The 18,545-nt window shown below is 44.9% G+C and overlaps 1 protein-coding gene across 3 annotated transcripts in view; it reads right to left on the bottom strand.

Annotated features, from left to right (window-relative positions):
* METTL24 (methyltransferase like 24) overlaps nucleotides 1-18,545 on the bottom strand; it is a 177,968-nt gene that overhangs the window by 135,911 nt on the left and 23,512 nt on the right. For 2 of the 3 annotated variants that reach the window (XM_086707576.1, XM_025925950.2), the window contains exons 2-3: nucleotides 8,670-8,768; nucleotides 1,472-1,611 (exon numbers count right to left, since the gene is read on the bottom strand). In XM_086707576.1, coding sequence (XP_086563702.1) covers nucleotides 1,472-1,611; nucleotides 8,670-8,768 — 239 coding nt within the window. Of the gene's footprint in view, nucleotides 1-1,471; nucleotides 1,612-8,669; nucleotides 8,769-18,545 lie in introns of those variants that run through there. The other variant, XM_086707577.1, reaches the window with a different exon arrangement.

Below are 18,545 nucleotides of genomic sequence, written 5' to 3' on the forward strand. Positions count from 1 at the left end.
AATCCCCCTCCCCCCAAACAGCTTTCCTAGTTTCATTTTACTCAGTGATAGGCTTTAAATGAAATTATTCCAGGGTGTAAAATAATAAGTAAACTATAAAGGCAGTTCAGAGCAAGAAAACAGGACCAAGCTGAGATCTCCAATTTGCATGTGGTACTCTGCAATTACTTTTATGACCTACTTTCATGCATTTTTAATATGACAGAAAATAAACTCTACTGTCAAAACTTCCCATCCTTTCTACAATCTGGAAGCATAGTTGGTGGGCTCCCCTCTGTTCTAATCAAGTGGCTGAGCAACTAATTTCCTAAGCCTCAGCCTCCCGGTCTAAATCACAGCATAACCAGCGACTTTCCCTGCTCTCCTTACCTAGAGCAATCATTTATGTAGCAAATATACATGGAGTGCCTACTGTGTCCCAAGCTCTGCTTATACAATTTCCATTATCCTGAGACTCTTACTTGAACCGTTCATTTTTATAAAAAGTCCACAGTGACTACAACTAAGAATTCTTGTTTGATAAAGTCTGATGTTGATGGTGATCCTCTGGGCACAGACCCAAACGTCTGCCCCCAACCCTTATCATCTAGGATTTGGGTTAGCAGTTGTCACTCATGTGCCTGAATGTGAATCGTCGAGATGATGAAAGCGATTAGTGAGAAACAGGCATAGGACACCTGTTAGGGTCCCCAGTGCTTTTGTAATGGACCTTGGGGACCTTGTCGGAGAACCTAATCACACAGCTTCCACAAAGAGTCTACGGAATAGGGTGTTCCCAATAAAAACAACTTTCCTGCCCCCCCTTTTTTTTGAGACACATTTTTATAAGTTCAGAACTGGATGCAAGTCCTAATATATTTCATGAAATAGTCTCATTATTTTATATCCGCCATTTTACAAAAATGCCTCTAAATCCATTTGTACACTTAGCTCATTTTCAGCCTGAATAACTGAATATTATTTCCTACAGTTTCGACAAAATCACAGTGATTTCACAAGAATTCCCTTTTCTTTCTTTTTAATGTAAATGTACACACAGATTTACCATTGGCACAAACCATAAAAATCCAACAGTGGCCATTCATCTTGGGTCACTCCTCATAAATGTGTAAAAAATTTCTAATATGCTTGCTGTTCTTCCCCCCCCCTTAATTCTTACTATTCTCTCTCTTCACAGTAAGGATGCTGTAATTCTAGCTGGCGACCACGGGCTTCGCCAAGAGGATCATCGTCATACTGAAATCTGAAGTTGCCAATTCACCCCCAGCAGAATGGGAGAGAAAATGGCCTGGCGGCTTCTGGTGACCCACAAGTGCCCACAGTTACCTAACCGACACATGAGTCTGAAACAAAGCGTAGGAGGCAAAGTATAGCACCTGTTACACATTGTTACGTTCATAACTTTGTGTTACTGAAATAGCCTTGGCCACCTGCAGGAGCATTTTGGTATTCTGCTATAAAATGCACTTACCCTAAAGAGTAGAGGCGGCATCGCTTGCTGCGGATTTGATGAGCTAAGCCAAACCTGTCATCAAGACAGACTGACCAAGGCTTCTTTGCAGGGCTGGAGTCAGTAGCTAGGCTGTCTGTGCTCATGTGATTGCATGCAATCTGTAAGGATTGGAAATCAATGTGAATCATTTAAAGCGCTGGATGATAAGTGGCAGGTGGGGAGTTACTGCTTTCTCAGTCCCTGAAAGCCATAACAGGAGAGTTATGTCCTTCTCCACTGCCAACTACTCCTCTCCCCCAGGGAAGCACAAGACTGCTATCAAATGTTCAGAGGAACTCCAAATACTGGATTATAAGGAACCTTGTGGAGACTATAGACAGGTTTGAAGGGAAGTCGAGAGCTGCTATAGCCATATGCACAGAGTATGTAAGGGAGAACAGGTCAGGAGCAAAGGTGGCAGAAAGGAGGGGTCCCAAAAAGCTTTGCAGAGATCTGTGAGTCCTGGAGAATGAACAGAAGTTGACCAAGACGCTGAGATCAAGAAGAGCATTCCAGAGGTAGAGAACAGTGCTGGCAAAACACAGAGGACTGTAATCCATGGTGTTTCTACCAGAAGTTGTGAGATCCAACTGTGGCCATGGGTCTCAGAGGGATACAGATTATCAATTCCTTATCTCAGGCATATAAGCTGGGGCCACCTCGGTCCAGAAAGGTAGCATGAGTTATCCAAGGTAAACAGCTGATCAAGGGTCAAGTGAAATTAATTCATAGTCCCTGCTCCCAAGACCGTATTGTTTGTGAGAAACTGTTCTAATGAGCTTCCTCCTAGGGGAGAAGAGCGAGAGCCCCACGCAGGAAGAAAGGAAGCTCTTCCTGAGCTATAACCAAAGCACTTCTTTTAACTCATCCATCAAAATTAGGTGAGGAAACCAAAGGGAACATGTATCTAAATCAAGCAGAAGCAAGTCTCTGATTTCAAATGCACATTTAGCAAATGCACTGTGATTGAGGCTGGCACAGTGTGCACGCTGAGGTGGCTGGAACCAAGGAAAGCAGGTTCTGTGGCCCAGGTGTTCTTTTGTGGCCAGCAGCACCTCAATGAACATCAATTTCCCCCTAATCCTTCAAAACTCCCATCACCATCACGATGCTCCATGAATCATGCAGCATCTCTGGCTGTCACATCACAGACAACAGACCATTCTGGGTGCAAAGGGTGGTCTGAGGTTCATTGCTTTAATTCATTGGAAAATATAACAGCAAATGATTTTCTTCTTAAGAAGATATTCTGGGGGCGCCTGGGTGGCTCGGTCGGTTGAGCGGCCGACTTCGGCTCAGGTCATGATCTCACGGTCCATGAGTTCGAGCCCCGTGTCGGGCTCTGTGCTGACCGCTCAGAGCCTGGAGCCTGTTTCAGATTCTGTGTCTCCCTCTCTCTCTGCTCCTCCCCCGTTCATGCTCTGTCTCTCTCTGTCTCAAAAATAAAATAAACGTTAAAAAAATTAAAAAAAAAAAAGAGAAGATATTCTGGGGGCACCTGGGTGGCTCAGTTAAGTGGCCGACTCTGGCTCAGGACATGATCTCGCAATTCAAGAGTTTGAGCCCCGCATCAGGCTCTGTGTGGAGCCTGCTTCCGATTCTGTGTCTCCCTCTGCCCCTCCCCCCACTTACACTGTCTCTCTCAAAAATAAATAAACATTAAAAAAAGTTTTTTTTTAAATAAAAATGTTTTAAAAGATATTCTGGGTTTGCCCAATTCTTTTATTTAACAGAGTTTCCAGAATTCTAATCTGAAAAGAGTATATACATGTAGCCTATTCAACTGATACAGCATCTCCCGTACTTTTGCTGTGATCAAGGGCTACTGGGCTGGCAAAATTATCCAGCACTATTTATCAGAGAGATAAATGAGAGAGCATATTGCTAGGATTTGGACATTTTAGAGGGAAGTCTAAAATGTGAAACCCTGTATATATATTCTTGCCCCTCACCAATGTCTTTCTACTTCTCTACCCATGACCCCTGTTTAAAGGAAAAAAATAACAGAAAATGGAACTGAATTTTAAGCAACTATTACAGAATACATTTATTAACTGGGTACATCAGCATGTTAATTTGTATAATTCATTTCCTATGATTCACCCACAAAGACATGGGAATTATGCCTCTGCCCATATCCTAGTCCCCACTCACCCACCAAGGGAGGGAAAACGGCTAATTTAATTAAAGTTCAATGTGTTTGGTGGGCCTGTCTTACTAGTGGGCAGGTTACTGCACCTTAAACATCAGCACCTTCATTGTCATTGTGTCCGACGCTCTCCCTTCCTCTCACCCCTGCAGGTAGGCAGGTAAGTAGGGAGGGAGGGAGGGAGGCAGTTCTGTAGGCCCCTAAAGCATACCTGGACCTCATAAGCCTGAACCATTTGCTCTAGGTCAGCTTCCTGGAGTATTTTTATTAAAGTGGTCTGATGATTCCCATTTCTTTGTGTGCACTTCTCCCTAAGAACCTCCATAATGACAGAACATGATATAGATGTTCACAGGTTCTTGTTCATGACTCCCTCCTAACACCATTAAAATTTAACTCTCGCCTCTCCCACCATGTTTCCCAAGGTATGGCCCACCTACATTCTGACAGGCCTGGGAGGCACCTAAAAATACAGATTCTCAAGTCCCACTCTGTAAAGTCAGAATCTTTGAGGCTGATGCCTGCGAACATGCCTTTTAATAAGCTGCCCCAGGTGATTCTTATGCGGATAGTCCTGTGAGTTTACAGGAACCCTTTTGTAAAGCCCCACTGGAAGGTTCCAGCTTGGCCTCATCTGTGCCTTAGCAAATTAAGGGAAGAGGCTCCACTTGGGTCAGAGCTTTATTTATTTATTTTTTTAATATGAAATTTATTGTCAAACTGGTTTCCATACAACACCCAGTGCTCATCCCAAAAGGTGCCCTCCTCAATACCCATCACCCACCCCCCACCCCCCATCAACCCTCAGTTTGTTCTCAGTTTTTAAGAGTCTCTTATGCTTGGGCCAGAGCTTTAAAATGAAAACAGCAGCCCCTGCAACCCGGCCCCTAACAAAAAGCCAGAGAGGCAGGCAGTGACAATTAGCCAGAGGCCTCCAAGAATCCGATAACTATTAAGGGTCAAGATTCAGGGCTTTGAAGCTCAACTGCCCTTACTTTGCCAACGTTGGGGAGTAGAGTTTTATTCTATTAAAGGTGACGCTTAAAGCATTTCTTCTTCTTCCAAAGATTTCATCTTACACAGATATACCCCTGTTGGAAAGACATTCTTTTCCATTCAATCTCTCTGCTAATGTTCCCCTTTCCACTCCTAGCTCAAACATACCTAACACAGGAGTTTTTCCATATTAACTATCTCAGTGATAGACATTAGCTTTGCAAAACAACTAGAAGCACTCAGTAAAATTCAGCTCCTAAAAATTAATTAAATATTGATTTTTCAAAGTTTCTTGTTAAGATTTATGGCCAGGGCTTCAATAAACTCTCGTAAGCAAAATAAGTGAGGGCAATAACTCCTAGCTAAGCTCTAACTCCAGTAATTACGTTCTCTCTCTCTCTAATTCCCCTTGTAATTTTAGCTGCAAAAGCAAATTAGGCCTAGATAAAGGAGAAGAAACTCCAGGAAAAAAAAAATGTTTTCTGAAATGCATTTTAGTTATTTAACTTAAAGGGATTAACCAATTTTTTTTAAAGATTTTATCTTTAGGTAATCTCTACAGACAACGCAGGGCTCGAACTCAGAGCCTCGAGATCAAGAGTCGCATACTCCACTTATGGCACCAGCCAGGTGCCGCTTAAAGGGATTGATTTATTCTCATTTCATTTGGCATCCCAAAAGATGGAATAGAATTTCTGGCACCCCATAAGTAAAATCTGGCAAAGAGAGCCCTTAAAACTTGGGGACTTCTGGCAAGAATCACTTCAACGATCAACTGTATGTTCATGTAATACCGTTATTTTGAAAGGCAACATCTAAGGAAAGAGTTGTATTTTTGTTGCCTTTATCCGTGTGTGTGTGTGTGTGTGTGTGTGTGTGTGTGTGTGTGTGTACCAGTAAATATAACAGATACTACTGTTACAAAGTCGTAAAGTCTGCATCTCCAGGGCTTGGATTTTTATGTTATTTTTACAAATAGATAGATGCATAGATGATGAGATAGATAGATGGATGGAGAGATGGCTGGCTGGCTGGCTAGATGATAGCTAGATAGGTAGTTAGATAATGTTTTAAAATCCACTTTTTCTTTTTTAAAACAGCAACTGTTGCTTAGATTAATTTTGTGCCGCAAGGCCTGCTTCCCAGAGGCATATGGTTTGGGGGTGGCCATAAAAAGCTGGATCTGGAGCCTTCCCTTAGAACAGAGCACTGTGTTTATGACTTAACCATTTCTTGTTAGCATCAAACAGTGTATCATCGACTCCAGAACTCAGCGATGTAATCGTGGTCTTTCACATTAGGAAACAATACCTAATTAAACTGCACTTGACGTTGTGCACACTCTACCAAACACCATATCCTCTGGTGTTTCATTAAAAATTCAGGTCCCCAATCATGCCATCAGGGACACACAGCGTGCAAGTGTGCCATCTCATTGCAGTCGAATGCCACACTGTCCCTGGCCCTGTGCTTCCGTTTCCAAGCTCCCCCACCCATCTGTTCACCCGTGTTAGAGAACACACAACTCTCTTGCATCCTAGCTGTTTGCCAGCACGCGTATGTATTGAATTTAGGTTTTATACCCCAGGCAGTGCCGACCACAGAACAGGTGCTCAGCAAATGCCTGCTGAATTGAAGAAGGAGTAAATCAATGATGAACACATCAAATGCTGGGCCTTGCTGTACAAGCTTGAACACAGATTTGAAGGAGATGGTTTTTTTTTAAGTAGCATAAGAGAATGGGGGTGGAATTTGCTTTAGTACCTTCCGAAGGTTTTTTCCCCCCTTGCCATTATGACTCACTACTGCTAACTATGGAAATTTTAGGTAATAGTGACTCTAATATTCTTCCAGTTTTGTAGGCTTTCATTGTCAAGATGAATTCTAAGGGAAGCCTGAGCTCCTAAAAGAGCCAAAAAAAAAAAAAAAAAAAAAAAGACAAAAAGACAAAAAAACAAAAAAAAACCTCTGCATTACATAAAGATGGGGTAGGAACACTGTTTAGCAAAAGATTCTGATCAAGAGTCAGTTAATGGCATCTCTGATGAGCTCCCATGTGCTGGCTTCCTGGTGACCTGGATGTGCAGAAAAGCACAGCACTTCACCTGGGTAAAATGACTCCTGGGTACAAAACCACTGTGAGGTCTAGAGCTTTATCTCAGTTTTTCTGGAGGATGAAAATCCTTCTAGTGAACTTCATAAACCAACTGCACTCATCAAGGTGAATAAGATGTCTATGTATCTACTTTCCCAACTAGTTGGTTAGCTGCTTGTGGGCAGAGACTGTATCCCCAGGGCCTGCCACAATCCCTGGCACGAAGCAGGTGCTCAAAACTACTTTGTCAATATTGATCCTACACTACTCTCGGCGCAGTACAAGCTCACAGAACTGGGAGAAACCTAAGGAAGAATTTAATAGCTTGATCCTTTTCAAGATCGCAACATTGAGAAACAGAGAAACAAAATAAATCGCTCAGAGTCACTTCAGACTGCATTGTGGGATGCTTTTCTTTTCTCTTCAAAAGTTTTCTCCTCTCAGTTCATAACTCACGGGGGGAAAATCCAAGAGGGGCTTGAAATAATCCTTTTGTGCCTCATGAGCTTCTTCTAAGTAAATATGCTTTTCATAAGTTACAGAACATTAACCTGAAATACATATAAAATGGAATCTAGAGGCTTTTACTTGGTCAATTTATTTGGGGCAGGGATGGAGCCCATAGTTCTCAAACCCAACTCATAAGTTTAACACCTTCTCATTTTCCTCTGGTGTCTTAAGAGTTTCTTAAAGTCACAGTCAAGAGGTCGGGCTTTTCATCCTTCATGTAAAACCAAACTGTACAATTAAAATTTCAGCACCTTAATTAAATCTGTGAGTGTCCACCAAATTAATTTGCAGCAGCAAAACAAGATGAAATTATGTAAAGCACAGGGATCAATTTATCATTCCATAACTTGCGATTAATTCAACAAGCTTTCACTTCCATGTCTAGGTGACAACCATTAAAGTCCAATTGTCTGACTGCATTATATGAGAAATGGGACTTTCTTTTACGCCCAGTCTTCTAAAACATATTCTAGAAACATATTCTCTCCACAGATGAAAAACGGGCTCTGCTGCCAGCAAGGTTTGGGAGAAGAAGTGGGATGCCAGGGGGCTGAAGGGACATCGAAAGAGCCTGAGACCCTCAGTGCCACACGAGCTCCACGGGCTACCTCCCCAGTTGGCCTAGGCGCCTTAGAGGCAGTGTGAGTTTCTAATTTACTAACACCTCCCACTTAATCCAGGGCAAAGTTTCCCTCAGGCCTTGATCTTCTCTTATGTCTCTCCGTCCCCAGGATCAGGCTACTTGAGGACAGAACCTCCTGATTGACGTGTCAAGAGCCATAGACTCTCCTTAATAAACAGTCCCTTTACTTGCCGGGGGCACAGGCTCAGCCTCGGTAGGAGCTGCCACAATGTGTTAAGTCACCACTAAGGCCGATGCTCCATAATGACTTTAAATGCTCTAAGAACAAAGTACTGTTGGATTCATTAGCTTCTCGGACCTCCTGCAATGTCCCCTCTGCTCCCTGGCCTAGCGGGGCCCTGTCCACCAAGCGTCTGTGGCAGAAAAGCAAAAAGGCAGATTCCTCCAAATCCAAAATGGAACTTGAACCTCCAGATGATGGTTTTGTTTTATGACACACTTGACTGCCTACTCACGGGTGTGAATCTGTCGCCTCAAATGGTTTTCCAAAGCAATTTGCTAAAGTGGATCTTTAAGAACACGTCAGGATGAATCATTAAAACATTTCAAGATGACAATACCCCTGGAAGGCAGAAGATGCTGAAGCAAATAGAAGGCATCTTATCTGCCTTCAAACAAGTGGATAAATGTAAGCATGGAGGCCTCAAAAACTATGTCCCTATCAAGTCCCCACCAGGAGTCCCTGAGAATCTTCCTACCCCCTCACTGATCGAATCCTTTTTGAAAGGGGGTTGATCAATATCTTTTAGAGTGTCTCCAGATCCAATTGCACCTGAAATACAACCTGAGTGGTGCTGATGTATCTCAGAAACCTCAAGGCTTCCTCGTCCAGGGACTGAGCAGGTCCTGCCCACGGCTGGAGATCTATATGCCACCGGGGATGCTGTAGAAGACAGAAAAGAGAAAACAGGTTGATGTGTAAAGTGTTGAGGCACTGGGGGTGGGGGTGGGGGTGGGATGGACACAGAGCATCAGCTAGGCTCCTTGGCTGCTTTAACTGTCTGCAAAACAAACATGTCTGTGCACAGGCGGTGGGGAGTGGGTTCAGAGCTGCTGTCATTACAGTCACATCGGTCACAGGGAGGCAAGCAAGGCCTGAGAAAGCCCAGCTACCAGGTTAAGCAAAAGACTGCAAAGGCCTGGGGACGTCTGACTCTTCTGATCAAAAATAAACTCCACTTGACCCCATCAGGCTCTCTCAACTGTGGCTTTGTATTACTGTGCCTCTCCCCCATGCGAAGAAAAACTCCTCTATCTACTAGAGTTTCCAAAGCTTAGAGCTTCAGAACTATGAGCCTCCCTAAGGGCCAGTTATGTCGTCGAGGCAAAAGCCTGAAGTCCTTTGGGTGCTTGGGTGCCTTCCCCAGCACAGGGAGACAAGGGCAGCCGCACTCAGTCTTCCAGGTCTCAGTGTGCCTAGCATCTGGGGCTGTGCACCTGCGGGAGAGGACCCCGGAGCTGTCACCACCAAGGCTGACAAGAGTAGCCTTCTAGCAAGGGGCTGCTGCCTTTCTGCAGAGGACGTGAGGAGCACCGATGAGCACAGTGGTTAGAAATGAAGGCTAGGCCTCCTTTTGCAGCAAGGGTGGTGGGAGGGATGAAGGGCTGGGGGATCGCAGTGGTCTGGAAGAAACGCAAGTAGGATCTCTCTAGTCAAAAGGAAGCACTAGTCATGAAGTCCTTTCTAGAGTTCCAAGTCCCCCACCTGTACTTATCACCACTTAGAAACCTTCCAAAGCCTTGCTGTGATTCTCAGGGGGAGAATAGCGCTCAGGGTGCAGGGTGGGGAAGGGGGTGGGGGGGGAGAGAAGCCCCATCTGCTGGGAGGGTAGATGTCTGGAGTCAGGAAAGACGCTGGGTGTCTAGGCACAGGGGTTCCCGCAGTGCTTAGACTGGGCCTTTAAACCCCCTTTTATGATGCGGAAGGAGGCAAGGGAAGGTTCTAGGGACAGATAAATGCACCATTCACGCATACACATTGTTCTTCACTCAGATATTGCCAGGATCTGAATGTGTGTGTTCCCCTCCCCCATATTCATAGGTCGAAATCCTAATGACCAAGGTGATGGTATTAGGAGGTGGGGCCTTTGGGAACAGCTTAGGTCATGAGGGTAGGGCCCTCCTGAATGCAATCAGTACTCTTCTAAAAAAGACCTCACAGAATTCCCTAGCCCCTTCCACAATGTGAAGACCTGGAGAGAAGGCGCCAACCCTGAAGAGGGCCTTTACTGGAAACCAACTCTGCTGGCACCCTGACCCTGGACTTCCAGCCTCCAGAACTGTGAGCAATAAACTTCTGTTCTTTATAAGCCACTCAGTCTGTGCCATTTTGCTATGACAGCCCAAACAGACTAAGACTAGGTATTATGACAGGAACTGTCTGTCACCCACCCCCCCCAAAAAAAAAACCCTAAACAGGCTAGCCCTGATACACTTTAGTGCAAATGTGGGGGGTTTGCCCCTGGATGGGGTGGCCTCGGTGACCTGGGGTTGAAAAGCTAGGAGGAGTGGGGGAGCAAGCAGGTCAGTCAGCATCAAGCCAGGTGTGTGAGCTTGGGGAAGAGAAGCCCACCCTGGCATGGGGGTCTGAGATAAATGTGGACACTTCGTAAGTGATAAGCGTTATTCCAGGTCCGATGTGATTAGCCTCACATCGTGGCACAAAGCCCAAGAGCCCACAGTCTTACCGTCTAGACAGGTCCGTGCCTCCTTGTAGTAGCTAAGTGCCCTGCAGCTTTCTAGACTTAAGGAATCCTCACTGATTTCCCACAGGCTATCTTGTTCTCAGCTGCCAGTTTCATGGGCATGCAACCTATGCAGTCTTAGAAGGGCCTGCGCTTGGGGGCGCCTGGCTGGCTCAATCGGTGGAGCGTGTGACTCTTAATCTTGCGGTTGTGGGTTCAAGCCCCATGCTGGGTGTAGAGATTACTTAAAGATAAAATCTTAATTATTTTTTTTTTTAAGAAGGGCCTATGCTTGGCTCAATGCTCTGCTGACACTGTCTTGAAATTCTTTAATAAATGTTGAACAAGAGGGCTCACATTTTCATTTTGCACCAAGCCCCACAAATTATGTAGCGAGTCTGCCCTGAGGGGCACCCTTTTCTGGGAACGCAGCCTTTTCTTATAGCTGTTCTTGCTCTGTGAAGGCTGATCAGGCAGAGAGTCTAATCAGAGAAAGCCTGAGAACATTAACATATCTTCCCAGGTAATGCCTTCCGCCACCCCCCTACTTTCCTTTCTTCTCTGAAGTAGATGGTGATTACCACGTGGTCAAACAATATTCATTGAGCATCAGCCACCCTGTGCCAGACACTGGTCAACACAGACACGAATAAAACCTTGACTCTCCCGGGGCGCCTGGGTGGCTCAGTCGGTTGAGTGTCCGACTTTGGCTCAGGTCACGATCTCGCGGTCCGTGAGTTCCAGCCCCGCGTCGGGCTCTGTGCTGACAGCTCAGAGCCTGGAGCCTGTTTCAGATTCTGTGTCTCCCTCTCTCTCTGCCCCTCCCCCGTTCATGCTCTGTCTCTCTCTGTCTCAAAGATAAATAAACGTTAAAAAAAAAAAATTAAAAAAAAAAAAACCTTGACTCTCCCAAGAAGTGCACAGTCTGGCGGCAGAGACAGACACATACAAAATAACTTTGGCGGGTAAATGCTGAAAATTAGGGAGAGCAATTCTTTTCAGGAAGTACTGAATTATGAAATCATAAATTATAAGCACAGTTAAGTACAAACGCCTCCCAGTTGTGCCTGGTCATGTCCTTGCATCAAATGACAAAGTGCCTTTCCAGGTCGCCCCTGCTGTCTGCACAGCAACACAGAGCTTCAGGCAGGCTTGTCCAGGTTTAAAACTCCCCATGTCTTTCTCACACGGCCACTCACAAGTGTGCCAGCATCTGGCCCAGGAGCCTTTTGATAGAAATGATAAAGTTCACCCATCATGGTCTTCCTCTAAATCAGGGATCAGGAAACTCTTTCTATAAGGGGCCAAACAGCAAATATTTTAGGCTTTGCAGGCCATATGTTTTCCACTGCAATTCCCCGCCCCCTGCTGTAGCTCAAAACAGCCACAGACAGTGAGTAAACCAATGGTCGTGGCTGTGTTCCAACGAAACTCCATTTACAAAAATAGGTTGCAGGCTAGATTTGGCCCACAAGGCTGTAGTTTGCTGACCCCTGCTATATTTGATTAGAATTTGGAGGCAGACTGGCCTAGAAGAGACTGTTTACTTGAAATAATGCAAGATTATGATATCTAGATTATAGCTAACTTTGTCATCTGGGTGACTTGGGCAAATATCAGCCAGGATTCCAGCAGGATACAATAGGCTCCTTCCAACTGGCTAATCCAAGAAGAATTCAATAGACTATCTATAAAGGCATGGGCAGGGTTTAAGGAAACCAGTAACGAATAATGCAGTATCTATGACAGGTAGCACCAGAGAGACTTTACAAATCCTAAGCCTGAAGGAGCAAGGAGCAAGAGGAATTTATGGAACCCAGAGAGGGAAACTTTATGGAGCAGGCATTTAATAAAGGAACAAAGCCAATCCAGGGTGCCTGGGTGGCTCAGTCAGTTAAGGGTCTGATTCAGCTCAGGTCATGATCTTGTGGTCTGTGGGTTCGAGCCCCGCATCGGGCTCTGTGCTGACAGCTTGGAGCCTGGAGCCTGCTTCAGATTCTGTGTCTCCCTCTCTCTCTGCCCCTCCCTTGCTCACGCTCTGTCTCTCTCTCAAAAATAAATAAACATTAAAAATTTTTTTTTTCAAAAAGGAACATAGCCAATCCTGTCACATCCAGTCCTATTATATATGCACACCAACTGTCAAAGCCAAGAGAAGGCAGAGAAGAGGGAGGCTATGGTTGTCCATGCAAAGTCAGCCTCTGGGGGTGCAGAGGAGGAGGAGAAGAGTGGATGGTGGATCTGGAGAGACAAATAGAAGGTCTCCTGCACAGCATTCTTTGGAAAGAAGCAATGAGACTCGACCAGGGAGTCATCCATTGATTCAGTGGGCATTTGTGCCTTGTGCCAGGCTCTGGGTTACAATTTAATACAGCTATAACCCAATAAACGCAATGAAGTTCTATAGGGGCTCTGATGGAAATTTCCATAGGGTAAGTGGGGTCACGAAGAGATCGAGGACGTAAACATAGCTCCAAACTAAATGCTAAAAACACAAGTGCAGATTGCGGAAGTCTGTCTCTACTGCAAGAAACCCAAAGGCTTCATGAAAGAGACACCTTGAAACACAGCAGAAGCCACTCACCCTTCACTAACACATAAAAATAACTTCACAGATCAATAATGGTGAATCCATATAACAGGACTATAGAATTATCTTCAGAATCCACAGACGAGATCCTGACTGCAAGCTCATATTTCTCATTTCCAACTGATCGTCGACCCCGATGAAGCTAAACATGGCAGCTGGAACAGCGACTATCCATTGAGGAATCTCAAGTGGAGACATGATAGGAATATACAGCAAAGAGATGCCCCAGAAATGCTCTGGCTTAATGCTTTGCTCGAGCTGTTTAAAAAACACTTCACATAAAGTAATGTTCCTCCTGGAATCAGTCTGACAGCAGTTCGTGATTATTACCCCAAGGAAATGACTAGCTTTTATCATCTCTTTCAATTATCATTTGTCTTAATTCTCTGGTACATACATCAATATTTGTCCCTCCAAACATCCCACACGCAGGACTCTCTGAGCACCTTAGAACACCAATGGCCGGTATTAAATAGAACAAGGCAAACACACCCACCCACCAAATCTTTTTGTTTTAAGAAAATTTGTCATGATTTTACCCCCAAACCATTCCCTAAATGCCAGGATACACTATTACCCATATGCTGCAAATATCATGTGGCCAGAACGATGCTACCCCGATCACTCCCAGGAGGTGGAAACACGGATTCCCAGTCCTGTCTGCCACCCCCGCTTCCCCTCGGGATGGGGCAAGGAGCTGCTTCGGCAGAAGGGGGTGGGCGTACTGTCATTTGAGGCTGGTCTGTCTGTCCCCAGCAGACCTGGGCTAAAATGTCAAATGGGGCACACACAATGAGCGGCCACCGAGAAGTAGGCCTCCTCCTGAGCCAACCCAGGGAGGAGGGTCCCTCTACTCCGTTGCAGTCCAAGGTCCTGCTCCCTGAACCACCACCAGGCCACTCCTATAAAGGAGCCCCTCCCCAAGCACGGACAAGCGGCACAACGAAGACAAGGTCCCAGATTTCTGAGGCAAGGAAGCAGCCTCCACTTTGGTTGTCAAGGCTCTATCTGCCACTTTCTTCAGGCAATGTGCATTGAAAAGTGAGCCGGCCTCCTCTAATATGTTTTGAGTGCATAGAAAACATTTCCAAAAGTTACGATTTAGGACAGCAAAAGATATACACCGCGAATTCATGTCGCTCTCAGGCTATTTTGCAGACATCTGAAATTCTGCTTTCCACAGGGCAAAAAGTGCTCACTGAGTCAGTCTCAAAAAGGCCACAAGCATCGCCATGAGGCTTTCAGATATTTTTTATGATTTATGATTTCAGCATTAAATTTGTTTCTTGAAAACAAAAATGATTCTTTCAAGCCAAAGGAGCTGAATTCCAAGATTTTACTATTAAAAGATAATACAAGAAATAAAGCAATGTTTTAACACGCTCTTTTGCCTACAAGCCTACACGTATGCACATAATAGAAATGCATTAATTCGAGACCGTAAGCCCCAAGCAAGACTGACTGCATTTAAAAAAAAAGTTATTACAAAAAAAGCAGACCCACCCATGACCTAGAAAAGAGAGCCATCAATTCCGCCTGGTGCAAAAGCTTTCCTTGTCTTGAAATGTGGAATAACGGCTTCTTTTCTCATAGGCAGTTTCCCCACACCCATGAATGACCTCAAGTAGCTCCCGTAGAAATTGTCAAACGAGGAACAGTACCACGATTGCACATTTTTCAACATATTTGTGTAAAATACAAACATAAGCCAAAGGAAGGCTTCTAATGGCCCATTCCTCTGTACTTCAATGCGACAGGTCTTTAGGGATGAAATAGTAGGATGAGTGATGTAAAGGGTGTTTCTTTACCGTGCCGGATAATTGGCAGAGTGATTGGGACATTTTTATAAAGTTGCAATACTCCTAAGTGCACATTCTCACAACTAGGAAGCTCCAGAAAGGTTGTAGAACCAGCAATTTTATATCGGGAGAGATGGCTAACAACTGAAGCTCTGCGTCTTTTCTGTGGAAAAGAACAAGGTTGTGAGTCCTTGAGGCAAACTAAACCATCCACTGAGCATGTGTGGATGTGTCAATGTCGGGGAAGCCTAAGCTTTCTGGGAGGAACAAGCCCAAAACAAGAAAAATATATCTATTTTGCAATCTTGTGCTAATTAAGAGCATCCGTTAGTGGGCAGGAAAACAACGACTGAAGGAAATTATTTATTCCTTTTTAGGAGAAGGGAGTTGTGGGAGTTGTAGAGTCGGTCCCCAGCAGGACATGCGACCAGGCACAGCTGAGAGCGTGCAAGCATCAGCCACAACCTTTCTGTAACATCCTCAGATAATCACGGTCTTTAGGACTTGGCCTGAGTGAGTGTGCAGGGCTCTGTGAGTCTCTGGGGTGGCAGGGAACACGCATTCCCCTCTGCATGCTCAGGCCCTTTTTCTCAGTCAGTCCTGCTTCAAAAAGAGCAGGGGTCAGTTACATGTTTTGTGGTGACATTTAAAATTCAGGTACCCGGTGCAAAAATGTCATTCAAACAAAGGAATCTCAGTTTCAGTTCTGGATAAGATGTGTAGGCACACCCCCACCCTGTGTCTTGCACTGAATCAGCACTAAAACCTGGACAGAACACACAGAGCAGTGATTTGAGGACTCTGAAAAGTAAACACTAGCAGGCAGATTGGAGAAGAAGACCAGAATTCAAAGTACCACTGAACGAGCAGTGAGGTCACCAATGTTTTTTCTTCTGAGGTCCTCTTTCCTGGCCCCCGCTCGAGACAGCCACACACTGGAAGCGGGCATTGGCACAGACCAAGAGCATCAGGAAAAGCCCTCCAGTTCAGGCTCCAGCAGAGAAGGGGCCTCCTAATGCTCAGAGACAGTGAGAAAATCCTTCATTTTCCTCTCTCTCTCTCTCTCTCTCTCTCTCTCTTTTTTCTCCCCCTCTATTCCAGCATCCCAATGCCTGGGCCATCCCACTGCAGTGGTGGAAGTCAAGCAGGGGGCCACAGGCACCTAAAACTCTAGAGGAGAGGGCAGCTCACCCTTTTATCTGTGGCTATCATTCCAAGAGGATGGGGTAAATGCCCCAGCGAGTGTTTTCTGTCTCTTTCTTCTGTTATCTTGGCCTTGGACTCAGGCACAGTTACCAGAGGTATGCAGTACAGCATGAGCAGAGCAGGAATAACTAAAGCCCACCCTTTCTGGTCAGGGGTTCAGAAACCACAAGGAACCGGAAAATACTGGGAAAATCGTGAAAAAGGAAAGCAACCCCATAAAGTGGTTTATGAAGCCCTGGGCCATAGGAACATGGATCTGACCCTTGTTAGCATATCAAAGGCTTTGGGAGCCAAGCCGACTGACCTTTGGGTCAGGGTCCCAGACTGGACACTGGGTGGCATGCATGTGGGAGAGGTCTGAAAAAAAAACATGACAAAGACTTTGAAAACAGGACTGATATTGAAATTACGATCCACAGAAGGCTGGCTGAAATGTGAGGCCTCAATCCAACCAGATTGCCTGTGAAAACAAATATATCAACCTTATCTATGGTATTTAATCTCAGAGTTTATGAGTTATGACTCAGAGTCTCATAATATAATATGCAAAATGTCCAGGATATAACCCAAAACTACTCGGCACATGAAGAGAATCCGAACTGGTGTGGGAAAAAGACAATCAACAGATGCCAATACAGGCATAACACAAATGTTGGAATTATTTGAAAAAAATTAAATGCAACTGTTCTAGAAAAACTCCAAGAAGCAAGGACATACATTCTTGGAACCAGTGGAAAGACAGAAAGCCTCAGCAAAGAAATACGAGATATAAAGAGCCAAATGGAAACTTCAGAACTGAAAAATGCAATAACCAAAATAAAAGTCTCATGGATGGACTCAGCAGCAGAATAGATAGGACACAAGGAAAGGTCAGTGAACTTGAAGACAGATCCATAGACAGTATCCAATCTGAACAACAGAGAGAAAAAAAAAATGATTTTTTTGGCGGGCGAGGGTGGGCAGTAAAAAAAGGGACCTGTAGGACAATATCAAGAGGTCTAACTTTCAGATTAGACTCCCAGAGGAGGAAGAGTAAGAATGCAGTGCAGAAAGGAAAAAACAAAATTGAAAGATAGAATGGCTGAAAAGATGCCCAAATTTGATGACAGCTCTAAACATAAAGATTCAAGAAGCTCAGCGAGCCCCAAACAGACTCCAAGAAATCCCTGCCCACACACATCATAAGCAAACTGTTCCAAACTGAACATGACGACAGAAGCCGAGTCTAATCATCTCGTGATAGACTCGACTCGGTGGTGGGTCAGGGTCCGAATGGTGAGGTGGGAAAGGCAGAGCCCCTCCCCTAGGGACCTCTTCCCCAGAGGTCCCCTCCCTGTGGAGGCACAGTCCTACCTCTCCAAGTCCATCTGCTAAATGCCTCTGGCAGCAGACGGCACACATGCTGAAACCCAAATGCAGAGCAGCATTTTGAATCCTTTCCCCATCAATCTGCTGCCTCTGCAGCATTACACAGAGTGTAGGCTGGGAGGCAAGGGAACCAGAAATCAAATCAACTCTGACAAGAAAAAATGCACTATAATTCAAGCAGGCCCTGATAACTTTTAGGAAGGAATTAAGGACAAGGAAGAAAAGACGCTCAGCTCTAGATTGAATCTCTAAGTTACCCTGGTAAGGTGGAAAGAAATGCCAAACAAATTTGAGCTGGGTTTTGTTCTTCAACCGACATCTTTAAATTCACCATGTTTTCTGTGTGTGTGTGTGTGTGTGTGTGTGTGTGTGTGTGTGTGTGTGCGTGTGTGTGTGCATGTGTGTCAAAATAGTTCAAGTCTGGGTGAGATTGGAACCCCCGAGGGAATGGCTAAAAGAATAAAACATATTGTATTTTAGGTTTTTCTCATAGACAGTAGAAAGAGCAGCCAAATTCCTGGATAGATCCAGTGAAAGGCAGAGGCTCTCATTTGGTTTCATGATATAGAAACTACACAGCATCTACATGCCGAGTAGGAACTCAAATGTCAAATCATGTTTCTCACTGGGGTAACACATAACCAGGAAAGGAGGGAGGAGTCTCATTTGTCTGTAAGATTATAGAAGAAAGGTTGCCTAAGAAATCAAACAGGAACTGGAAGACAACATTAACCACATTTTTAAGGATTCCTGTTCTCTAGCTCTCTCACAAACACACACACATATACACACGCATGCACCCACCCTTCCACATATATGCATGCCCTATTCAAAACATATAAGGGACCCAGACCTTCTGGAAGTCAAAATCCTAGAAGTTTGGGGGACCTGGGTGGCTCAGCTGGTTAAGCGTCTGACTCGTGATCTCGGCTCAGGTCATGATCTCACAGTTTGTGGTTCAAGCCCGCATTGGACTCCTCACTGACAGTGCAGAGCCTCCTTGGGATTCTATC

This window comes from Puma concolor, chromosome B2 (genome assembly GCF_028749965.1).
Source record: "Puma concolor isolate L17-30 chromosome B2, mPumCon1.1.hap2, whole genome shotgun sequence".
Taxonomy (NCBI): domain Eukaryota; kingdom Metazoa; phylum Chordata; class Mammalia; order Carnivora; family Felidae; genus Puma; species Puma concolor.